Genomic DNA, 25934 nt, shown 5'->3' with positions numbered 1-25934 from the left:
ATGCGTTAGGGGGTAGGGGCAGTGCTGACGACGAAATTTTGCTGACTTTTGCTGACGGGGAAGGGAGGGGTCAAAAATAGCTAAAAATATGTTGACGTAATACTTGAACGACCCCTAAACATCTGTGAAAACAAGCGATTCCATTTAAATCTCCTCTGGGCTTCAGGGGTTAATAACCCACTATAAATAAGTACCAAATCGAAGGAAAGGACATTTTTATATCAAGTGTTTTCGGTAAAATAGTATCGAGCCTAAGGTGAATGTGCTTTGAATAATAGAAGTTTCAATATTAAATCAAAACCATAGACACGTGTATCACTCGTGTAGACACTCGTATTTTATAACGAGTTGATTTTTCTCCTCTGTGGTCAATAAGCTATAAGAACCTTCTGAGATAACTTAATTTTAGGTTAAACGTTGTTGTAGTGCCTGCCCTTTTCTTCAATGGTTTCTTCACGTATAGTTTGGTGCATTATGGAAGATGATTCTATAAAACATTCAAACAAAGTAGACCTTCACAATTAATGACACTAAAAGAGCTTCCCTTCTTTGTGTTTAAACGTAATTTACAGCAAACGACACTGGATTTAATTTAGAAGAAAAGCACGAACACACGTGAAAGAAACGGTAAGGGAAGAAATGCCTATCAAAGTAGAAATTTTAAGAGGTAATTTCAACACGCTATAAAAATGAGCAGTAAGACAAAGTATAAAAGTCATCTTTTTCCCCAGTGCGGTAGTTATTACCAGATCCACCACTATTTCATCCATGTTGAAATATGTATGAGCGTCCTGGACAACAACCGCTTCGACTGTTGACTCTTTCACGGAATTTTTGCTTTCCTTAACCGTTAAATTTCCCAATTGTTGCTACAAATAACTTTGAAAAGCTATATAGTTAGGTCTTAAATGAAACCAGTAGTAGTTAGAAAGAACAGAAAACGGGTGAAGTTCACTGACTCCGGTAAAGATTCAGTAAGCGATTGGCAAACCGAAGACGAACATCTCCACGCCTTTTATTCTCCTTCGTTTTTATTTTATTATTATTATTATCATCATCTTTCCTTCTCTTGCCTCAATTTTTTTTCTTATTCTGCGTTTAGGGGTTAATAATTACTGTTGTTATAGCAAGCATAGGTCGGTCTCTTTTCTCTTTTCGGGAAATGATTGCTGTAGGCTAAAATCACTCGGCCTGTGCTTCTGCAACACGCGGCCGGACTGATTCAGACAGCTGCGATTTCGAACGGATTTCTCTGGGCAACGTCCGAATTTGTCCACGCCCTGGCGCCATTCCTGAACTTCAGGGAATGTTCGTACAACCAGAGTGGCCATTGTCTTCAAACTTCATGCTAACTAACTTCTTATTATTCATCGAGTTCGTTTACACTTATCGTCTTCTACCCCTTTTTTTACCCGGACCACTAAACGACCAAGAATGAGGGCAAAATCATTTAACTTCCTCCAATGTCGTTACATTAATGTCTGAACACAGTCATTAAGTCATGTCCTAGAAGATGAGAAATAATTCCTTTCCTATTATATCTCCGGTCATTTTTTCTCCAGATTTTCCATTACTTAGATACCGATTAACGCTTAGTTTGGTCCAACCAATGATTAAATGTCAAACGCAAACACGTACCGTGGATGGACTGATGGCTAGAGACGATGCTACTATTATATCATAGATTCCATTCCCATTAATCGATGATTCATAAATTATAGTGTTTCTTTAATTGCTCTTTGTGTTCAAAATATGTTATAGAGAAAACAGTCCGGGAAAATTTAATCGTTCTACTTTATTCGAAACACATGAACGTGTCTTCGAGTGAGTTACATATGCCCCCACTCATTGATATCCTGAATTCTCCTTCTCACACAATAATATTACGACAAATACCGTGTTTCCCCGAAAATAAGCCCTAGCATGATTTTCCATGATGCTCCTAACATATAAGCCCTACTCCAAAAATAAGCCCTAGCTAGAATCGTAAATGAGATGCATTTTTAGTATGTCGTTACAACACATGACTGATATATTGAACTATATAAAATGATAATGGTTTTATTATTATTATTTATTATCAAATAAAAATATAAATGAATGATACCATTGAAATTTATGCTTGAAAAATAAGTTATAACATAATCAAAAAAATTAAATTTTCGTAAACACCCAAGGAGGCCTGCTTAGACGAGAGGTGAACACACCCAAACCTATATAAACGTAAACACATAAATTTGAGACTGACTTTTATTCAAAAAAACGAAGAAAATTACTATTCGCAGCGTTTCTGATGATAAATAAAAGAGCAACAACATACGGCCGGTATTACACTATACCAGTTTCAGAAAAATTCTTTTATAAAACTTGAAAATGCAGCCAATAAGTGTGTTGATTATATTCCACCAAATGTAACCGAATAGGCTTATATAGTTGTTTTCACAAGTTTTATAAAAGAACTTTTCTAAAATTTCTATAGTGTAATCACGGCTTATGATATGTTCCGGCTAAACAATGAATGCCGTTGTCAGAAGCCAGGATTTTACTGTAAAAGTTTTGTGAAAGTTCTTTGATAAAATTTGAAAAATGCACCCAATAAGTGCATCGCTTACATTCGAGAGAGTGTAACCAATTGGCTTATCGGTTGGTTTTTTTTCTAGTTTTGTAAAAGATCTTTTATCAAATCTTTATAGTGTAATCATGGCCATAAGTAAACAGCCGATACAGTTCAACGTTGAGGACCGAATGAAGCGACGAGTATTTCCGGAAGATGGGCACATCGCCTTGTTTGGTCCTGAAAATCTGGAAATCTAAACCGAACTTCCAGTTTACTTCAAACGACGACACCCAAAATAAATGTTTTATGAAGTTTCCGTTTTTTGTCGATTTTTGTGTAAGCATCATTAAAAAATGTCCTAAAAATGATAGGGTTACTCTACCAAAAAAATAAGAATGCGTGGTTTTTCAGGATGATCCTAATATAAGCCTTACCCCAAAAATAAGCCATAATTCATTTTTTGAAGCAAAATTAATATAACACCGGGTCTTATTTTCGGGGAAACACGGTAGGATCTTCAACAAGTGACTGATTGAACGTATGTCCTACGTTATGATGATGGCTTCAAGCCACCTTTAACCTGTATGTTTGTGGTTTTGGCTTTTCACTTTTTTTTGAAAATGCTTTTGTTTTTCTTTTCCGAATTTTTATATAATCAAATTTAATGGACCGTATCGCTTTAGCAATAAGCGCCGAAAGGAGAAAAAAATAAAATATTTACGAGTAAATTGTGTGAGTCAGAGTTTTCCACGGTCAAATTTATTTTCCATTTAAAATTTATTTCTGTTTGATATTTGAAAGATATGATCGATATTTCAAAGATAATACTACATAATAATATAATAATAACATAATTAAAATAATATATAATAGGATAATATAACAATACTATAGTAATAGTATAACATAAGAGTCTAATTATGCAATAATAAAAAATACGATAATTTTCATCAGTTTTCTTTCTTAGTTATATTTTATCAATTTCTTTGAAATTAGCTGTTCTGAATAGAAAATAACGTATAGGCAGCACCATCGTAAGCACCACAAGCGTGCAAACTGTAGTTTAGAAAATTTAAGAAAATTACTATTTTGAGGGATGTGATTTTTGGTAAGAATGCGTTGTAGGGTTTTGACGTGAATACGTATTTAAAATTGGCTACTAGGACAAACCGCAGAGGCGGATACAGGCAGAGGTGATTGGAGCAATCGCCTCTCCCCCCCCAATTCAGTAAGAAAATAATTGTGTTAATGGCACAGGCGTATGGAAGGGTGGGGGTAGACAATCCCCCCCGTTCACCATGCACACTCTCAATGATTCCCCTTCCCGTTTGAGGAGCCTGTACCCATTATGCTGCATATTGGAATAATTTCCCGTGACGTAACGCAATAGGAATGGGTCACAGCTTGAACGTTTATACCTCATGGATGTAGATGGTCAATTTATCGCGCTCAACTCGTCGCGGTAGAAGTCTGTCGCAGTGTCAATTTGCCGTGTAACCAATTCGTCAATTTATCGCAGAGTCAATTCGTCGCAACGTCGATTTTTCGCTGTACATATTCCAAGAGATTTTATATGCAGCTATTTTGGAAGCTTACGTGAAATAAGTAACATAAACAAAAGTGTACACTTAATTAAAAAATAATCATTTTTTTGTCATTTGGAAAAGATCAAAATTAAAATTTCAATTGATATTAGTATTTATTATTTAATAATTGAATTAGCATATGAATTATATTTAAAAATTTAAAAATACGTAAAAATTTAATTATACTTGGAAATAAGTCTAATATATATAAATAATCTACATAATAACTGATTATTATGCATAATCGCCGAGAATTTTTGTGAGTTTGATAAATTTCCCAAAATTTATCACTTTTACCGGCGTCGTTCCCACACAGGAGTCGTTGGCAAATTTAATAATTACTAAAAAAATATCATTTTACCGGCTATTATGCATAATACCTAAGCGTCGCGTCTCTATATAGTAAACATGATGAATCGTACTATATGATACAATATGTATGATAATTTATGCACACATGAATTGTATCATTATATCTGGGTACGATCGTAAAATTTGTTATCATTATATCGAGGCCCGACTATATTCATCAACCATACTACACTCATTTAGAAGTTTTTCATATTATTATCAAATTCGCTAACTATACTAGGGTATTATATATAATCACAGATAAAAAAGATAAATTTCAAGAATTTATCAAATTTACCAACGACACTTGGTTATTATGAATAATCTTCGGTAAAAGTGATAATTTTTTTGGTATTTATCATATATGCTACTGACGCTTGTGTATTTTGTATATTCGTCGGTAAAAGAGATAAATTTATCAAACTTAACGATTGGTAAGGTATGTATGCATAATAACCGATCATATCAAATTTACTCTAACGTGTACATTGCAATGCGAAAAATAAATTGAAAATAAGACTTTTACCGCTGTTATATAAGTGAACTTAGATATAATGTTGATAAAAATTTTCTCAAAGAAGTATTGTCTGCATTCATATGTTCGATAGTGAATTACGGCTTGTGGGGGACATTGATCCCAATTTACCACCTTTCTGCGCCCTGACATCCCACGCTGCGAGAAATGGAAATTCCGACAAAAAACAGGAAGTGCGGCTTATACGGTGATAATTTAATTTTGAAAAATTTATTTGATTGCAATATATCGTTGCGGTGTGCGCCCCAACGTCGACTTCAATGAATACTTTCTTTCATTTGTTAAAAATTAAAATAGGAACGGGCTGGGGGAACATTTCCAATAAATGAGAAATAAATTGTTTCATTTTACGTCTAAAACAAAAACCCTATTTTTGAGATCACAATAAACTTGTAAAGTGATTCAAATTTGTCACGACGAATTGCCGTAACGTGAAAATGACACAGCGACAAGTTTGTACCGCGACGAACTGACTATGCGACAAACTTGTACCACGGCCAGTTTGTAGCACGATGAATTGACGTTGAGGAAAATTGACCGCGATGAATTGTCTCGCGACAAATTGACCTAGACCCTCCCCCCCTCAAGGAATGTGCACATCATAGATATAAATTGATAATATCTACGGATAGGGCTCGTTCAGAGCGATCTGGTCAGATCCAACTGATATCAATTCACGTTCATGTTTAAGTATCGGACCGGCAGTGTTGTCTACTTTTATAAAACATTTAACATTAGCATATAAACGTATATGCTAGTATTTTATTACATTGGTACGTATGGTCCTGGTATTTGCGGATAGATTAAATCAAGGAAAATTCAAAGATAGCTCATTTACACTCATGTGTTTTCAAGTTTGCATATTACACAGGCCACCAAATAACAGTGCTTTTCCTTTAGCATTTGCCCCAGAGTATTTAAACCCTGCATTAAACAACGAGAACCCGCGATGTGCCACAGCCACTCGCTGCACGGTATTAAAATGAGAATTTCTAATTTGTTCTAAAATACATAGTGAATCTGTTTCTCTTACTTCCTTCCCCGTTAGGTTCTCACAAGAAAATGCTACCATGAATTGCGGGTAACATATCCACGTCCAAATTCGTGGCTGTTTTGATGGCACAGCCAATTTCTTCCTTCTTACCTTCAACTGACCAATCACAAACCTGTTCTTGTCAAAATGACTATTCTAAGAATTTTTGATAGTACAGGATGTTTCAAAAAAGATCACTCGATTTGAAATGCGTATATTACGAAAAATATTGGCCATAAATACTTCAGATTAATTTTATATTACATAGGTGATCATAAAATTTTTTTTCACAAACCAAATTAAAGGTGCTCAATATGTCCACCTTGGGATGCACTGCATATGTCTATACAGTAGTCAAATTCATCCCAAACTTTTGCGAGCATGTTTGCATCCACTGCTAGTGAATTTCTGTGGACTACGTGCGAAACTCTGTCGAATGCGCTTCACATTTTCGTCTTACATGCGGGGACGGCCAGGCAATTTCCCTTTACACAGAAAACCCGTGTCTCGGAATTGTTTATACCATCGCCTAATGCTCTGAGCGGTAGGAAGTTCAACGCCAAGGTATTGTCGACGAAAAGCACGATGAACTCACACTTTGCGAAGCTTAGAACACAAAACGATTTCTGTTGTGCAGTCACCATCTTGACAAACACTAAAGTGGACGCCGAAGGAAGAGCGTCAGCACTACGTGTCGGCAACTGCGTGAAACTCGATATTTCCCTCTTTCTACCTATGCATCATTCGATCGAAACGAATTAAAAGCTGAATAGTTAAGATTTTTTTAAATCGGATGATTCTTTTTGAAACACCCTGTATATTCATTTCAACTAAACCTTATTCAACACAATAACATCAATAGAGACGTGTTATAAAAATATGAAAAGGATTTGTTTACGGTTGCGAAATTATTGCACTATTGACATCCATCAAATTTTTATCTACACCAATATACCGGATGTGAAATCATATTTTTATACGCCCTCTATCTGTTGAACCTTTGGTGATAGAAACGTACTTTCAATTGGAAAAAGTGTCCGAATATCCAAATAACGTCTTCATTTTAGATATGATATTCATTTACAGTCAGAGGCTGTATACGTATTGAGATGCAGTGTTATCCGAAAAAATAATTTCGAATATCAATTTCATCGCTCTCAAATATTTTAAGCAGTTTCGTTAAGAAGAGGGATATTTTTTTTATAAAAAACAGAGACAAATATAATAATATGTAAAAAAACCTAAGACTTGAAGCAGCATTTTCACTCATCAACGAAATTAGGAGTAAGTGAATTTTGATGTGTGAATTTTCTCACACATCTAGATAAGTATTGGCGGACACATCCCTCCGTCTTATAACTTCCACAGTTGTTGTCTTGTCTCTTCTGATCCCAACAAAATACAAATCCATGTTTCTGAGTGCAACTTTTGCTGAGATATTGTGGATTGAAAGTGAAGGGGAAAACTCGATATTTAGAAAATTTTGATGAATTGCAACTGCAAAAAAATGTTTTTAATTTTTTCTGAAGTTTGGTGCTTAATATATGCTGTTCTTTTCCTTGTTCTGAGCGGTTTTGGAACTCAAAGATCTCGAATGTATATCGGTAATAAGGCGTATGACATTTCACTGGTCAACCGTTGATCCTGAAGGCCTACTTCCAGTTAGAAAAAGTATCCAAATCACGTGTAGTACTCAGATATGTCATTCGTTTTACACGGGAGTGTATAGTTATTAAAAAAATTCTCATTCAAATTCATGCAGTCCCACTGTGCCCAAAAACCCAATTAAGAAAAGTTGTCGCAATGACTCACCTGTTGCCACAACAAAAAAATTCCACGTTTCTAAGTGCATTATTCGCTAAGATATTCGAATTCGAAAAACAGGAGAGTCGGAAAAAACAGCATCAAATGCGGGTAAAATGGTTTTCTCGCATTCAATGTTGTTTTTTCCATCTTTCATCCCTTTTTCGGATTCTAATATAATATCTCAGTGAATATTTCACTTAAAAGCGTAGAATTTTTTTTCTTGGGATCAGAAGAGACAGCACAACAACTTTCTAATTGGGTTTTTGAACAAAGGGTGTCCGGATGAAAAGTTAACATTTTTATTGTAATAACTATATACAAAAGCCCTTGGAACGTGAATGACATAGCTGCGCACATCACGTTATTTTGACACGTTTTCTAATTGGAAGTATGTCTCTAGGACATGTGTTCTAACTGGGTTCCGTGACAGCTTTTTTGGGGTTCCACGTGATCAAACACCACGGAGCTCTAAAGGTCCCGGAACTTCGAGAGCTCTCAAAGAAGAAAACGTCCTTGTTACTGTAACAGCAAAGCACGGCCGTGTACTATCACAGGACACGGCCCATTCCCTATATATCTACACGAACAGAAACATTAAAATACGTAAAAAAAATTTCTTTTTGACACAAAATAAAGCGTTCCAGACTAGTTGAAAGTTAGAGAACAGGGAGACCGTATAAAAATCAAATTTTGTATCTCAGTATATATACGGCCTCTAGAAGAAGAAATGACATAGCTCAAATAGACAAGTAATTTGGATTTTTTCCTAGTTGAAATTATGTTTTCATTACCAACGATTATTGAAAAGATAAAGGGTGCATAAGGATATGACTTTATAAGATGTATACCTATTATGTGCTTGTGCGGGGCACTTTTTGTTGTGAATTTCTCCTACCAAATCTCAGAATTTTTCATCAACGCGTCGAAATCTGCCAGTTACGTATAAATCGATAGAGCAGTGTTAAATATAACACACATTGGTACTCACCTCCACTCCATTATTCCACGGATAGTGGTTTTCGTGAGAACTGACATGTTCGGGCATCATGGACATCCACCCATGTACCAGAGCAGACGACGGCGACCCTGGACCCGTATTAGCTGACAGAGACAAGCCGGATGACTTTCCATGAATATCTTGAGCTGGCGGCCACACCAACGCTTTCTATTGGTCCAAGAAGATAAAAAAATCAGAACAGCTTAAATTTTTAATGTCTATTTTTTAATAAAGAGAAATTTAAAACTAAAATTATAAAATACAACAGGAAACGAAATGATGTAGTATCAGTAGACATTCAATGATTTACGAAAAATGCGGGTAACACCATTACCAATATTAATTAATGATATTGCAATATGAGAGAGAGGCAAATTTTCAATTTTCTTGTTCTCAAAGTTAGAAGATTTTCTCACACAATAATAATTTATTATTACAGAAATGAACATGACGTAAAATTCCATTCGATATAAATTATAAACACTTAGAATTGGTGGGATATTCGCACACAAAGTGAAAACGACGCTTATATATATAAATAGCGCGTGTGCAGCATATACATCACCAACGTTAGTGATTATTTGATCACAGAAGACGATCATGGCATGCATGATGACCTCACGAACATGCAGTTTTAATAACGGTCTCTGTGATTGAATTCTCAAGATCACTAACATTGATTGATCTTCCCGTTGATAAGATATACATACGTATTATCATCTGGTAATGATTTATATTAGAGACTGGTTTGGCTGGCTGTGTTGTTCTCTTTCTGCATTTTGCATGCATAACGGCGTTTGACTCGCATTAATAGCTTTTTATTATTGTCCAATAGTCTCTACACGTAGTTTGTTATACTCACGTGCTTTTTTTCCTTAAGTATATCTGAACCGATGATCAACTAAAAATCATTACGGAGTTTTTTCCCGTTCAATGAATTTAAACGCCGATAAATTTTTCACGACCATAACAGAATACACGATCATAAATATCTGATTACAACAAACACACACAGCAAGAGATTTCTTTGTCTTAAATACCTAAGTGCGGTGATATCTCGGCAGACGAAAATAATTCGTTCCGGAATCACATTCGTTAGCAAAAACACGACTTTCCATAGGTTTCTATACAAAATCGTTTAACTCGTTCCTGGAACTGCCCAAAATTTCAATGAAACACGCGCAATAAAAAGATAGAAGTTTTACAATTGGATGAGGGGTAATTTAAAGGATGATAAAAAAATACTAAACACAGATTTTTGTTATACTATTTACGCTATGAAGTTCGTGAGCAATAGTGAAAAGAAAAAGTGTGTGGGGTGATATGCTATGTGATATAGTTAGTTCATTTCTCTCTCACATATATGCAGACGGAAAAGATAAGTTTCTAGTGTCCAGAGTGTTCAATTTAGTATTAAATAACTCAATACCAATGCATACCGTATGCACTGAAGCCATTATAAAAAATGAAAGGTTTTTTTCGTTTTATTTATTTATTTTTTCATGCGTTTTCTTTTCAGCTTAATCATTCATTTCACATGGAATGACTAGAAATATTTCTGGAAGAGAAAACGAGGTACATCTAGAAACAATTCCGAGGGGGAAATAAATTATAAATAAATTATAAATAGGGCTCGAGTAAAAATTACTAATTGGATTCATTTTGATTGGTACGAAACTTTAGATCACGACGCCACTTTTCATGTTCGCGCATTCATCCATATGAGACAAAATGTTCGTTAGCTGCGGCAGAAAAACGTCGGAAAAAAAAACTTCGTTAGATTAAAAATTCGTAAGCCGAGACGTTCGTTAGCTGAGGTATCACTGTATTTTAAAAACAATGACAGGTTACGATGGAAAAATTCCATGTACCGCTTGGAATATCGACTGCTAAAAAAACATTCGGTAACAATAGCGTCTCTCTCTCTCACAAGCACCAGAAGAAAATTAAGTAATTAAATCCGAACCATTAAGAAAAAAGGGGGGAAACCCTCCAATAGAATCGGGTAAATACCGTTATAAATAAATCTACACTAAAGATCTCTTATTCATAAATATATAAAAAAAAGGAAAATCGAAATGAAAATTTAATATTGAATAGGGAGAAAAAAATTCGAAAAAAAAAAAAATTCATTTCCTCCCATTGATCTCCACCCAAGACGCTACTCATGTAGTGAAGCAAGTAAAACACACACGAACATTAATGTAAATTCACACGTCCATTATCAGCACTTAAAACTATTAACCGGCAATCGCGTCTTCTTATCCGAACGGTTTCAGTCATAGATTGGCCCGGTTTTTTTTTTTTTCCTCCTCACATGTGTTTTTTTTTTTCCTCCGCTCTCCTCACATTTTTTTTCATAATTTTTTCCTCACTTTTCGGAGGTATAATAAAAAAGTCATAATAAAAAAATGACGGTGAAAGGAGTGGAAAAAAATCGGTTGACATTAAGGCTCATTTTTTTTTTTCGTCCCGTTTTTTTACTGCTTACTTATTCTGTCGACTTTTTTTTTTTTTCTCGAGCCTCTCCCACCAGCTTCATCGGAACCAATTAAGACTGTCACATTACAATCACTGTTTCTAAGGGTTTTTTTTTTTTTTTAATTTACTTTTTTCGTCTCATTCTAAAAAAAAAATGGCCGAAAACAAATGAGCTCCAGTTTTAAAGTATGTTTTAATTTCCTCAGTTTTTGAGTGAAAAATCTTATTTTTTTTTTTTTTATACCTCTATGAAACATTGTGAAACGCCTAGGGAAGGATCAAAAATTGAAGAGTTTGAGTCTTTTGTGCAATGAGTTGAAAATTAGCGTGTCCTTTTGCGGAAATTACTGAAAGATTTTTTCTAATCATTATTATTATTATCATTTTTTGAAAGTAACGGATATACTTTATAAAATTTAACTTAGAAAAAATTAACTTGGTGTGCTTCTCTTTAAATATTTCGAAATTTTCGTGTACTAACGAAAAAGAATCATTGATGTCTTGACATAAAATATTTTTGATAATTAATTTTCATGCTGTGTTTATTGGAGTTCGTGTTCAAGAGATGGTCGATTTATGGTCACTTTGGTATTACACGATACGGAACAAAAATTACGGAATTTTCTGAACGAATTTCAAATGTACTTTTACATTTCTAAGAAAAAATTATAATTGCCAGCCGGAAATGCACACACGATGCCAAGAGGAAAGACATAGCACTCGAATAAAAATAAATTCTTAAAGACGACCCGAAGAAAATTAAATGATTAATGAGTCGAGTATATATGCTTTCTCTCATAATATCTCTCAGTCGTCCCATTATTAATACTTCTTTTTTTTAATTTCGGAAAATGTAAAGTTAGCGACTAACATCCACTTGAGAACTTGTATGAACTTCGGGAAGATTTGATAGAAGTTGGAGTAGCAATTTATATTCGCTTGCCTGCCAGCATAGGTGCAGCAACACTTCCATGTGCATGCGCGCGCATTCGAATACTCGAGAATCAAAATTCAGTAAGACATCTTTCAGGAAAAACTACTTTAAGATGGAGCTGGGGACGAGGAGAAAAGAGGTAAGTACAATAAAAGGCTTAATTGGAAAGTAAGCCTCACCATAGGAATCTCACGCACATAATTTCTGTTTAAAAGTCGAGGTTTATTACTGCGAAATATTTAAATACGCGTTTTAAGTGCATCTTGTTAAAGCCTCTTCTTTTTTTTTGTTAGCTCCCTCTTATGCCTTTGCCCATCTCTCAATGTCTTCGCAGTGAATCTTTTCTTTCGCGTACTTAAGGACCTCGACCAATCTTTTACCCACGCGCCCATACATACTCTCGTTAATGACACACTTAACATTTCTGGGCAGTATCTCAGTCCAATTATCGTATTATTGGTTTCAAAAATGTCTAGGCAATCAATTTTTCCAGTGCTAAAATTTAAATGAATTTCTCGCGTTTTAATCACCGTTGTTTCGGATTTGAAAATGGTAAAAACTGCGTTTAATGCCTTGTAGATGCAATGGTTTTAATTGTTTCTCGCCTAGTTTGTATTAGCTTAGAACATTGCTCCAAAGCCACTTGTACAAATTTGAAACTTTTTTTTAATTTTCATTTTTCGTTCATTGGTTCAAGCTTCTGACACTCTTTTGGAGAAAGAAAAATGAACTGTAGAGTTGTTGCTGATCACACTTTCTGTTTCCTCCGATGTCTTTATCAAAAGACGCTAATTTTCCGTCTCCCGAGAAATCTTTAGTTTCAAGTGTCGAGAGCGTATATATACGTAGCTTTCGCACTTCAGTGAAGTTCCAAAGAGATAACAAGTTGTTTTGAAATTCTCTAAAATTCTTCAAGACTAGATAGGTTCTGTTTTCATAAATAAATTTCGTTCATCTGAATCTTTCTTAGAACAATCTCAAAATCTTCAACAATTTGAAACCTTACATTGTATATTAAATATTAATAAATGCCGACTCATTTTATATAATTAAGAACATAACCAGAATAAATCGATATATTTCTCGTCTAATTTGAAAGCTGTGCCATTAATAATAATTATATGAATCATCGCGCATTTGAATATGCATGTTTGTAATTAATATTTTTTACACGTGCTCGACACTGTAATTCAGCCAATCCAAAATCCAATGTTGACTGTTTTCTAAATTAATATATTTATACACACACATAAACGCATTTTATGGTTTATTGCACGGTGTGATATTTACCGTCTCAAAATATACAAAGGCGTTGAAACCTACCCTTTGGAAGTGTGTTAAACGAAACAGTCGTTGTTGCTCCAGCGGCCTTTTCGTCACGACTAGGTTCGATTGTGGATGTCCCTAGTCGCAAAATAAATAAATGAACAACTCGATGAAGAGGAAGCTCAGTTTCTGTGTAAATACCAAGAAGAAAGGAAAGGAGAAAAGAAGAGGGCCATTTGGTGAATGAGCCCAGACAGGATGAAGCAGCAAGAAAGTAAGAGAAATGATGTTCTCATCTACCCGGATAAATTGCGGCAGCTAGTACATATGTGTGTTCAGCAAGCAATGGGAAATAGCTGTTGTTTTCCTGCGGTCGGGAGTAATGAAATGCCCAATAAAACCAGTTAAAGAGACTGGTCGTTAAAAACCGCGGAGAGGAAAAAGGGTTGTTATTGAAGAGCGTAATCTCTCTCTTGCACTTGTCATCCAGCTGTTCCGGCTAAAGATCCGTGATGGAATTAGGACCAGTGATTTAGTTATTCCCTGATTTAGCGCCGCTATGCTAAAAATTGTACTTCCTTACCCTCTTAGTTTTCGAAAATGCTGAAGAAGTATTATTTCTGGCTCAGTGAGACAACATACATAGAAATATGCTGTTAACCTTTCGTCGAGCGCAATGGTTTACGGAAATTTCGCGTCCGACATTTCGCCCTTGGCACGTTTGGACCCTGACATTTCATTTGTCCTGACCATGTGAGTGACGAAGTGAGTCGGTAAGTGACCAAGTGAGTGGGTGAGTGACTGTATGAATAACCAAGTGAGTGTCAGTGTGAGTGACTGTATGAATAACCAAGTGAGTGTCAGTGTGAGTGACTGTATGAATAACCAAGTGAGTGTCAGTGTGAGTGACTGTATGAATAACCAAGTGAGTGTCAGTGTGAGTGACTGTATGAATAACCAAGTGAGTGTCAGTGTGAGTGACTGTATGAATAACCAAGTGAGTGTCAGTGTGAGTGACTGTATGAATAACCAAGTGAGTGATCAAGTTAATGACCGTATGAGTGACCAAGCGAGCAACCGTACGAGTGACCAAGTGAGCGACCGTATGAGTCACCAAGTGAACGACAGTAAGAGTGATCACACTCACTTGGTCACTCATACGGTCACTCACCTTCTTCCTTGGGTACTCATTCCATCTCACCTTCTCACTCGGCTACTCATACAGTCACTCACACATTCACTTGATCACTCACTTGATATGGTGATATCGTAATTCACTCGCCCATACAGTCACTGACACTCACTTGCTCATACGGTCACTGACCCACGTATATGATCAACCACCCACTTATATGATCACGCATACAGTCACTCACCCAATCATTTGGTAACTCATGCGGTTAGGGCAGGCGAAATGTCACGTGCGAAGTGAAATGTAAGGGATAAATTTTTCGGATCACCGACGCAATATGTTGACCGCTGGGTTCGGAAACAATGTGGTTGATGAGCACATATTCAAAACATAATAAACACATAATTAAGTTTATTTATACAACTGTCAAGAGTGATGAACATCATTATTAGGGGTGTCAATAGTTGCAGGTTGATAACGGCAACTTATAGGAGGAAAAATAAGTCTGGTTCAACCTCAGCTTTAAAATATGCAAAAAGAAAAAAAAAACCTTTCGACTTTATAAAGAAATGAATAACATAAACCGAAGTTCTCATAACCATAAACAAATTTTTACCAATGCTATGATATTGGTCTTTTCCGCACCTAGCGAAAGTGATAAGAGTACACAAATGATAACATGATTCCATGATCCATGATTCTAATAAGTGGCGTTGACTGTAGTACATTAAATTACGCGTGTTCAGAAACTTTATATTTTTGCATTTATATCGTGTTATTCTGAACGAGAAATATAATAATAAATGACCGTTTTTACTGAAGGAATTTTTAGAACTTGATATCATTATAAATTTTTTAGTATCTTGTTATATCTAAACTTATTTTATGCAGTTATCGCGTGTTTTAGTTTGAAGTGATTCGAGAGAATTGGTTAAATAAATAAATAAATAAATATATATATAGATATATATTAAAAATATGAGCATGGTGCAAAATAAAGTCCGTATTCATCCCTCTCACTGCTAAAAGACATTTACCTAACCATAAACGTTGAGTTTATCTATAGTATAATGAAGTGGGCATCTCACGTATTTCGTAAAAAGAGGATAAATTCAACTTGACAATGAGGCGAAAAACAAACGAAAGTCAAATCCCATAAGCTAAAGCTTTTCCGAATTGTGAGGAATTGACACCAAATAATATAGGAAATGCATTTTATTAATGAATACCCATTGTGGGAAAGAATGGTTACTTTTTTTTAATCAAGACAAAAATTCTTACCAGTGATACTCTTGACTTGAAGTGCAACTTTAAATAATACTTGAAAGTTCCAATATTCTACTGTTGATACCGTTTTATCGTATTATCATATTTGCATAAATTTGAGTCTCGTTCATCGGCTTTACCACCGGGCAAATATACTAGAGAAGGATTGATATCGAAACGCCAGTGGTATTCGGCGGGTAATTATCACGCGTTTCCCTGTTGATTGATATCGTCGACTCATAATTAGACAATAGTCCACAACTTTGTAATTCACGTATTTTTTCTATCCCACACTCTGTGTAATAGTTACATTTATTAAGTTTATTATTTCGTCACTAGGCATCACTTATATACTTTCTCTTGATTACCTGATTTATATTACTTTATTACTTTCGAAAAGAAAAATCACAATGAAACGTTAAGTACATAATCTATCGAGTTCTAATTTTGACTAGATGTCCAAACAACGAGAATATCAGTATCAATAGCGTAAAAACTCATCATGAACAGACTAAGGAATGAATTTAGTATCATTTTTTTATGTGATTTTTCAAAGATGTTTTCGAACGTTTTCCTCCTTTTTGTGAATACGCATATGCAAAAGAAAAAATTATAACAATAAATCGAACAGAATGAGAAGAAACAAATGAGAGAGCAAGGCTGTTAGATCAGAAAGAGCCCAATTATTCAACGGGTGAAAAGACCCGCAGCGTAGCGAATGTCCTGGTTCCGTCGGTCATCAGTAAACGGCGTGTACTGCATGGCGGATTACAGATGGTCGAAAGAGAAAAGACAAAAAAAAGACAAAAAAAAAACCATCATTTCCATTATTGGGCTTTAATCACCTTTCCCATGGGGATATTAGGCTTAGTAATCGGCTCTTCCTCTTTCTGTAACGGCCTTGTTATACTGTACAGCATAACTGCTAACGGTAGCACACTTCTCTAAATAGCGTAAGCATTAATGCTGCTGGGAGCTCGTCTGCGGCAAGGTCGCCAGCAACTCAATGACACCAATGAGTTTCCCATCACATATCTCATTTCACGGAAACAAATCGCGATCGAAGAACACAAACACAGGGCTTTCTACATTACTTTACTGATTTCGTGGAAAGCGCATCGCTCAAATCAATCTTTCGTCAATCACCTATTAGTGGTAGACCTGTCTTATTCCCACTAATGCATCAGGTACCACACAATATTAGGAGGAAAAGATTATGAGATGAAATAGCTAAGTATATATTGACATAAATACCATTAAGATATGTTTTTATTTTCACGGTACTTGAATGCGACGATTATCATGCATACATATTCATATGATAGCACATGATGAATTGTAACAGGTTACCTTTGAATCTACAATCTCGTGAATCTTTATTTTAGAGGGAATTTGCAGGTCGACTTCCGTAGAGAATAATTTAGAAGATCCTTGTTTTTAACATCAACGAAAATGCAACATCTTATATAGCGGCACATTTTCGCAGCGCATTTGCTTTCACGATTGCGTTTTTTAAGCAGTTCTTACCATGAGAGCTCAACACATTTTTGAGATGTTTACCTGCCTTTTTCTACTGATACCTGTGAATTAAAAAACAAAATTCTTTCCATTCATTGTTTATCATTGTTTGATTTCCATCCATTGTAGGTAGAAATATTGGCACAGTTCACTACTGTGAAAGCTATTTATCCCTATAGACCCACTTGAACCATCTCCAGGGCCTTATTCAGAGAGGGTAGTACAAGCTTTCTTTATTTCTGCATTATTTATACAGGGTGTCCAGTAAGTGCTAATGCGGTCTTTATCTCGCCAACCGCCCGTCATAGAGGTAGGTATGATTCCAATCTAAAAAGTGCTCAAAAGGCGTTCAAAACGTACCCCGTAACAGCTTTGACAGTGAAAATACATTGTCTCGAAATGAAAATGATAAATTTTTATACGGGCTCCTTGTCATCTAAATTCCAATGAGAAAGTTGTTGCCCTGCATCCCTAACGCCAACAGAAAGAAATTCCATGCTTTCGAATGCAATATTCGCTAAGATATTTGAATTACGAATATCGGAGGAAAGTTATAAAAGAACAGCAAAAAATAACGTACAACACTAGTTTCCCCTCATTTTTATGCATGTCCTTTCCCAACCTTTCTTCGATTTTTGAATCCAAGAGAGAATACCTCAGCGAATATTGCACTTAGAAACTTGGAAATTTTTTGTTTTCCTCGAGAGAGAAAGACCAACAATTTTCTGAGTGGAAGTTAGGACAGAGGGACCGTTAAACATTTAGATTTTTTATTTTGTTACATACCATATTTTCACTCTAGAGCTGGTACTGGGTAATTTTTGAACGCCTTTTGAGCATTTTTTAAACTGAAATTATACCTCTACGACTGACGGTTGATGAGATAAAGGCCGCATTACAGGACACAATGTAAATGCATATACATTAGATCAGTCGGATCCGTCATTGACTCTGGCGGGTGAGGGGTGGTAATTGCTCCCGCATCTCCTACCATGATTATTTTTTTAATTACGTGATGCTCACGTATTCCCAAGAGACCAGTATGACCTTTCCAGAGAATTTATAAGTGTTTGTGTTCCATGCCCTAACCGGGATTCGAACCCAGACCCGCACAGGGAGAGGTGGTTGAGGTAGTACGTTTCTGGATTTTTAAACAAAGCGTTGAATAGCAAAAAGTCTTAGAAGCGTGTGGGTGTGTGTGTGAAGTGTTTCTTGCGTTTTAAATTTCAATGTGGTACTTACAATGAAACCTTGATAAAACGACACTGCGGATCAAGGAAAGATATCGTTGTAGAGAGATTATATCGAGAGGTAGCAGCGCCGGCAAATTTATGCTGTTGTTGGCATCTCTTCTGAATTTGCGTTGTTAGTACCACCATAGAATGCATTTATAAGCATTTATTCGGCATCAAAAAACTCTAATTGATTACATGATGAATAAAATTCAATCGGTTATTTTACCTTGTAAAGTAGCTTCTTTCATAGCACACTTGTGTTCCCCATAAAAAGTATCTTCACGGCAAATCAATTAACACTTTCGTAGGGTAGATAGTGCAAACTACCCATGTTATTAATCATATTAATCATCCACGAAAGAACAGAGACTGGTGAGGAATTTAAAAATATATTTAAGGTAATTTTGAGTGAAATATAAAAGTTATCGTTGTGTAGCAGTTTTACAATCTCCTCAAAAATATCGTAGTATATAACTATAGAGGGATTTATCGTAGTAAACGATATTGTTGTATCGAGAGGAGTTAACATTAAACTATAAGCAATTTTGAACAAGATTCAAAAAATATCGTTGTAGAGGGATTTATCGTTATATCTGGTATCGTTGTGGCGAGATTTCACTGTATATAATCAAAAAATGGTTTAGGATATTTTCAGGATTTGATATCAAAATATGTAAGATTCTTGGGTGTAATTATTTTATTTGGTATATAACTGCTCTGTAAAACCTGAAATGTTACTTGGACAAGAGTTAGATAAGTTAAGCGAAGTATTTAGTAGGTAAATAAAAAAGTCGAATCTCTGGAATGGATAGGAGGATAGGAATATATATCTATAGGTTTGAACAAAACTTCTCTCGCTAATTTCTCAAGAAACATAAATGGACAATAGAAATATAAATTTGCAGTCATTCCATGAAATTCAGAGAATGGCATATACCATGTTCGAAAAAAATAAATAAAACGGATGATGGGAAAAAAACGTCAAGAAGTAGAAGGAAAAAATGGAATAAGTAAGAGATGGAGTGAAGGAGACTTTCAAACAAATCTTTAGCACTTTAAAGACAGCTTTTGAAACGAAGCCAAGAGCATCGAGTTGATGCCTCGAAGCGGGCTTTAATTTCCATTTTCTATAAACATTTTTTTCTACTTCAAATCCCAGCTCACCACTCTCATCTCAAAAAAAAAAAAAAAAAAAATCGATATTGTTCTCCTCTTTTTCTCTAGTCTTTTGTCTCGCTAGTGCTCAGTTCAACATTTGGATGTTTATTTCATTTGCTTTATCACATCTCTCTCTATCTCTCTACGCGTGTCTAGGAATATCGACCGACTGGAATCCTTTATAACCCACTGGTGGGTCACCGACTCGGTAAGTTACGATCCCCGAGTTAGTAGTTCGCGGTAGTGATGGCAGAGGGAAAGGAGTTGCTAAATTGCGTATCATCATGCAGCAATTGGTAAGGATTTGGATCGGGAAGGAAAAGACGATAATCGGATATCAAAACAGCGATGTGACTCGCCTCTAGAAGAATTGCCTCGTCGTATGTGTCTATAGATATATGCATTCACACGCACGTATATACACACACGCATATGTGTCTTAGTAGTAAATAAAGTATGTTTCAAACGTGACAAAAAGAAGGTTTGATTAAGTTCTAAAAATATCAATGGAAATAATGTTAGTCCTTTTAGAATTTTAATTCTCAACGCGTATCCAAAAGCTCTCTATATTTATACACAGGAGCACTACATTTTTGAATCAAGTGAAAACGAAACTTATTAAATTCACAACAAATATACGTTCAGTTAGTGTGAGCATTGTTCTGCGTTGTGACTAATACCATAAATTAAAATAAATTTTTGTGAATTTTTTTTTTGCGAGATGCTAGAAATACTCAACGTTTCAAACAATCCAGGCTACTTGAATGATAATCAAGCCGGTTGAGCGTCACTTGAATGATTTTGTAGCGCGTTTGGCGGATTGCAGGGAAAGTAAGTTGCATGGATTTACGATTTTCTATTATTTTAAATCACATAATTAATATTTAAAAAATGATAATCAATACCAATGTTTTCCATTTAAGGATCGCCGTTGGATTTGGATGTAGCTTTCACCACAGACCCATTAACATTCAAAGTAAGAATTACAATTCAACACAAAATGGCAACCTATCTATAACATACAGTTAGGTGTAATGAAAATCGAAAAATGTTTAAACTGCATTACAGTTTCTAAAATAAAAAACAACCAGAAAAGTCTAGAATAGACCTATAAGTCTTGTTTGCCACTGTAATGGTCAAATTTTCATCAATAATTAGTGATATCAGATTTGGGGCCCTGGGCCAAATCGAAATTCTCCTGCGGTCACGGGTTGAGCATGCATGGTGTAAGACAGTGATTATGTAAGCGCGCTGTGGCTTCTGGGGGCGTCGAGGTGAGCTGTCGATATTAATGTGTGCGTGTTCGGTGCGTTTAAGTGGTTTTTTGTTCTACTCTTCTGGGGTGCCGTGGATCATTATTGACTATAGTAAGGGAGCCACAGGTGACCAAAGTTCAAAACTACTGATCTAAGAAATTCAGCGATTTCAAGTATATGATTCAAATAACTCAATGCTAGGAATCGAAGATTCCCACGAGAAATTGTCGAAAAGTAGTTGTGAGTAACAATAAAATGTAAAGTAAAATTGTAAAAGTTCTGAAACATAAAGTTTTCATCATTATTTATGAAATTACTAGTGACTATGTGAAGTATATAAAGTTGTGATGATCAACGTGTGTGGCATGAAAATAAAAATCAGTCAACAACAACTATTTAAAAATGTAGTAGCTGTAATAAGTAAAAAGGGGAGAAAAATATTATTTCGATAAAGAAAAACGCAGAGTATACAAAAAAAATGCCTTTACTGGCGGATCAATTTCAGCTGGTAGTTTTAGGATCACTCGCAGGTGAAACATCCCATCGCTTTAGAAGCGGAGATTTTGATTGGTGCCCGCTGGCACAATCCTTTGCTGCTGGCCGCGAGCGAACAACAACGATTCCGTCGGACGATGCCGCTTGCTCACTCACACTTCATCGGCGAATGGCCAATTACCGAAACAAAAAAAAATTAAATAAAAAATAAACAGGTATACGTGATAGATTGGGCACAAAACACTGCAAACAAATTGTCTCCAATCTTAATGATATGGAACTTGTTAAAACTATTAAAACAACACCTGCTTGAAAGTAAAGAGATGCAGTTTAGTTCACTAAATAAATGAGATACGTTACATATACGTGATTCTTCTTCGGCTTACCTTCCGCTGTAGGCTGATTGAGGTAGGAAACCACATAACCTACATCACACAGTTACGCGATTCCAGTATCCTGCATATACGCAAAAATACCAAGATTGAAACAATCATGGATTATGCTAAAAGGCTCTCCAGAAACTGCTACGCGTCTCTTCTCAACTCTATGAACATCTTCGTGAAATCTCCAAATATAATAGCACTTATGCTTTTAGACTTAAGAAGCCTAAAAATTCCCTTGTCCAGACCCAATGTTCCGGGATTTTAACATGCACTTGTATATGTGGCCAATTCTCTTCCTTCTGGTACCGCCAGAATTGATACACTGCATTTGTCATTGTAAATATACTTCATGACCACACGTATTATATTCCCTATGTACCTCAAGTAAAATAGTATTCACATTTATTTACAAATCGTCATTATCATATTCATATAGTATTAATCGCATCTCTATTAACATGTTGCATCTTCAACATCTTACTCACCATATGGTGACTTTATCACCATTTATTCATATTACATCATATTATCACATATAATTAGTTAGAATCAATTATCATCGATGTATGTTGTTCATTTGTTCTTGTCGAGGTAGCTGGTAACTTTCGAGGTAAAGATGTACTTCCAGCCACGTTTCTTTTCTAAAATTTTTGCCATCTTAGATATGTGTGAGATGACTTTTTTTTTAATTTTCATCATCCATATTCTCTTATACCAACCATGGCTTCAAGTCACTACTGCATTTAATTGGCAGAGCGATGATGGATGTGGCATGAACAGTTTTAGTATCATTTACGGCACCCCGATATACGAGTCAAACTTCAAGGATTCCACTACGACTGAACGTGATATTGGACCATCGTCTCCACTCATGTACCGTAAACTTTTCAGAAATCGACACAACATTCCGGTGTGTGGAAATTTTTTTTTCAAAAGTCATTTTTTTATTGTATGCGATCAGTCGATATTGTACCTCAACATAAAAAATATGATACAAAGTAAATTATACTTTACACTTTTTTATGTTAATTTCTTTAGTAATGTGAAAATGCGCTATTTTCGAGACTAAAAAACGGTTTGGTTTGTTGCAATTTAAAAAAAAAAATCGTGAAAAAAAGACGGTTAGAGGAAAAAACATCAAGATAAAAAAATAGAGAGAGACATACATAAGAAAAAAGAGGGGTGTGTGTAATATTGCTGTTAATCTTCTTCCCTCCGCAAAATTAAGCTTTTCTCTCACTCACTACACCCTTCACCAACATTTTTTGCCGTCGATGTGCAGCTCTTCTCTTTCCATCATCCTTCACCCCATCTTCAAGACGATAATGATTAAAAAACTTGAAGAAACCACCCTTTTTCTAATGTCTTGATCATGGGTTTTTTTTTCTTCTTTTTTCCTATTTTACTTCTTCATATCAGCACAATTAAATATGATGGTACCTCGTTTGAACGTGTGGATTCCGCCAATGCTTGAAGGCAATTTATAAAACTACCTGAGAACGCGAAAAACCTCTCACTAATACACATACATACATAGATTTAGTACCGAAGTCCCATTTTTGCCCATCGAGCAATCAGTGGCCAAGAATCCTTCACAAATTATCCTGAATTACTTGCCCTTTTTTATTATTATGATTATTCTTTTTAATGTTTATTTTTTTATTTTTTTTATTTTCGTAAAAAGTCTCAATATTCCAGACGATTAAGTTAGACGTAAAAGGAGCTACAGAAGGGAATGTGTGTGAACCATCATCGAGTTATTATTGAGCGTCTTGATATGACTTTGTTTTTCCCCCTCCAAAATCTTGTGATTAAATATCTCGATCATAAAGAGCAATGTGTTCACGGAACAATCACAAACGGTGTTCTTGACAGTCTGAGTGTAGCGCAAGTACCAAGAATGGAATTCTTATCAATGATTTTATTATTTGAGGGCGAGTTCAACGCAGATAAAAAAAAAGGAATTTGATAATTAATATTCAGTATGACAATGGTGATGTCTAAATTCGCACATTCCAAGAAAAGTCTTGCGTGTGACAGGAATTAAAAAATAATATTTCTCATTTTTTTATATTCTTACAAACGATCCATTGAAAGTAAAAATTCCGAAGGCAGGACGAAAATAATGACGATTGTTTCAAATATTTAAAAAATTAAACATAGTCAAGAATAGATATCACATTCACTGTGAAAAACATTCATTTTCTTCACCCAATAAATATATTGATATTTTTTAATTAATGCAAACTGATAATAAGACTATCCAAAAGAAGCAGCCAATTTACATTACATTTCGCTCATTGAAACTATGTGCGATGCTTTAATTGTGACGACTATTAGCATTTAATGAGTCATGTATCACAATCTAATGCCGGCGGAGCGTATTCATAAGTGGCTTAATTTTTGAAAGCTACCCTAGGATTATATCAGTGATGTTGGTACTCCGCGGGAAACGAACCTCATTTATAACGAGGTTTCCACTGGACGACAACAGATAAACGCAAAAGCTGATGAGAAAAAAAGGGAACGGAAAATGAACTTCCCAACCCTTTTTTATGGATAAACAGTGGACACAAGAAGCTCTTTTTTTTTCTCTCCATCTATCCATCTTACAGAAATGCAACCCTGTTCTGAAATATTTCCCAAGCTTGTCACGTACAACTAAGTCCCACACAACTCATAGACATCTGGACAAAGCCAGTTCGCCATCTCACCCCACTACTGAGAACGAAAACCCTTTTAAAGGCGTTAGAGAATAAGTTCATTCCGCAATCTACCCAAAGGGTGATCATGTCAATTCCTGGAGGATTATTTACCAAGAACGTCAGGAAGGCTATGCTTTATTTCAAATTCTTATCTGTCATTCGTTCTTCCAACCATTACTCCGAGGGTAATTACGGAAAGACAAACTGTGACGTTTATGAATACTAAAACTCTAAGCCGAGTCTTTTGTATAATCAGATTTTAATTGCAGTATTGTTTTAAATCCAAAATTGTGATGTGTAGAAAAGAGTTTTGTCAACATGATAATAAGAAAAATACCGACGGCTATTCCGTACGTTTTTTGTAATCTTGCGATAACTTCTATAGATATTGATGAAATCCTACGCGAAGGCTTTCGTTAAATAATTTCATGAAAATTAATTTTTCTTTCGAATCAATGAATACTTTCTCTTTCGAATTTATTGAATAGAATGTTTGCATAATGAATTAAAGATATGAAAATAAGGTTTATGGAGTTTGTCATTGTAATAAATTATAGAAACGCATGTATAAACATCGAAACATTGGCGTTCCTGAAATTTTTAGATACCTTTATGAAGGTCATTAAGGAAAATAAGACAGAGTGAAATATCTCCATATAATGATACTCTGTGGTTTAAGGGAAAAAGATTTAGATGGATATCGCTGAATCGAGAGAGGCAATATTATCATCACGTGACATCAAATTCATGTTTTTTGGTGTCATATTTTCTAAATCGGCGTTGTTAGTACCGTCAGAAAATGCGTATTTAAGTATTCATACAAATCAAAAATTGGTTGATAGATAAAATTCACTATTGCCCCTGTATAGCGGTTTATTGCATTGTATTTTTGTGTCTTACGCAAAAGGTATCAATACCATCAACTTCGTTGACACTTACGGTGATCGGAAGGTGTAAAACACCGACTTTCAAAAATTAGATAATTAGAAACATTCGGATAGACAAGAACTGATTGCGAATTTAAAAATAAGCGATTTAGATAAGATAAACAAATTGCAACGTTTTTTAAAAACACCTCTAAAAATTATCGTTATAGACGGATTAATCATGGTTAAAGATGTCGTTGTATCGAGAGGTATTTGCCTCGTTGTATCGAGAGGTATTTGCCTTAAGAATTTAAACAAGATTTAAAAATATTGTTGTAGGGGGTTTTATCGTTATATTGAGTATCGTCGTAGTG

General features: G+C 35.2%; 1 protein-coding gene across 6 annotated transcripts in view; it reads right to left on the bottom strand.

Moving 5' to 3' along the window:
- Positions 1–25934, bottom strand: part of LOC149080080 (uncharacterized) — a 440318-nt gene that overhangs the window by 219081 nt on the left and 195303 nt on the right. For all 6 annotated transcript variants that reach the window (XM_089239054.1, XM_089239050.1, XM_089239049.1 and 3 more), the window contains one exon: positions 8857–9033. In XM_089239054.1, coding sequence (XP_089095180.1) covers positions 8857–9033 — 177 coding nt within the window. The remainder of the gene's footprint in view (positions 1–8856; positions 9034–25934) is intronic.

This window comes from Pholcus phalangioides, unplaced genomic scaffold (genome assembly GCF_987345545.1).
Source record: "Pholcus phalangioides strain wild (caught in Gottingen) unplaced genomic scaffold, Ppha-v1.0 ptg000011l_1, whole genome shotgun sequence".
Lineage (NCBI taxonomy): Eukaryota > Metazoa > Arthropoda > Arachnida > Araneae > Pholcidae > Pholcus > Pholcus phalangioides.
This window is presented reverse-complemented; position numbering and strand designations above follow the sequence as displayed.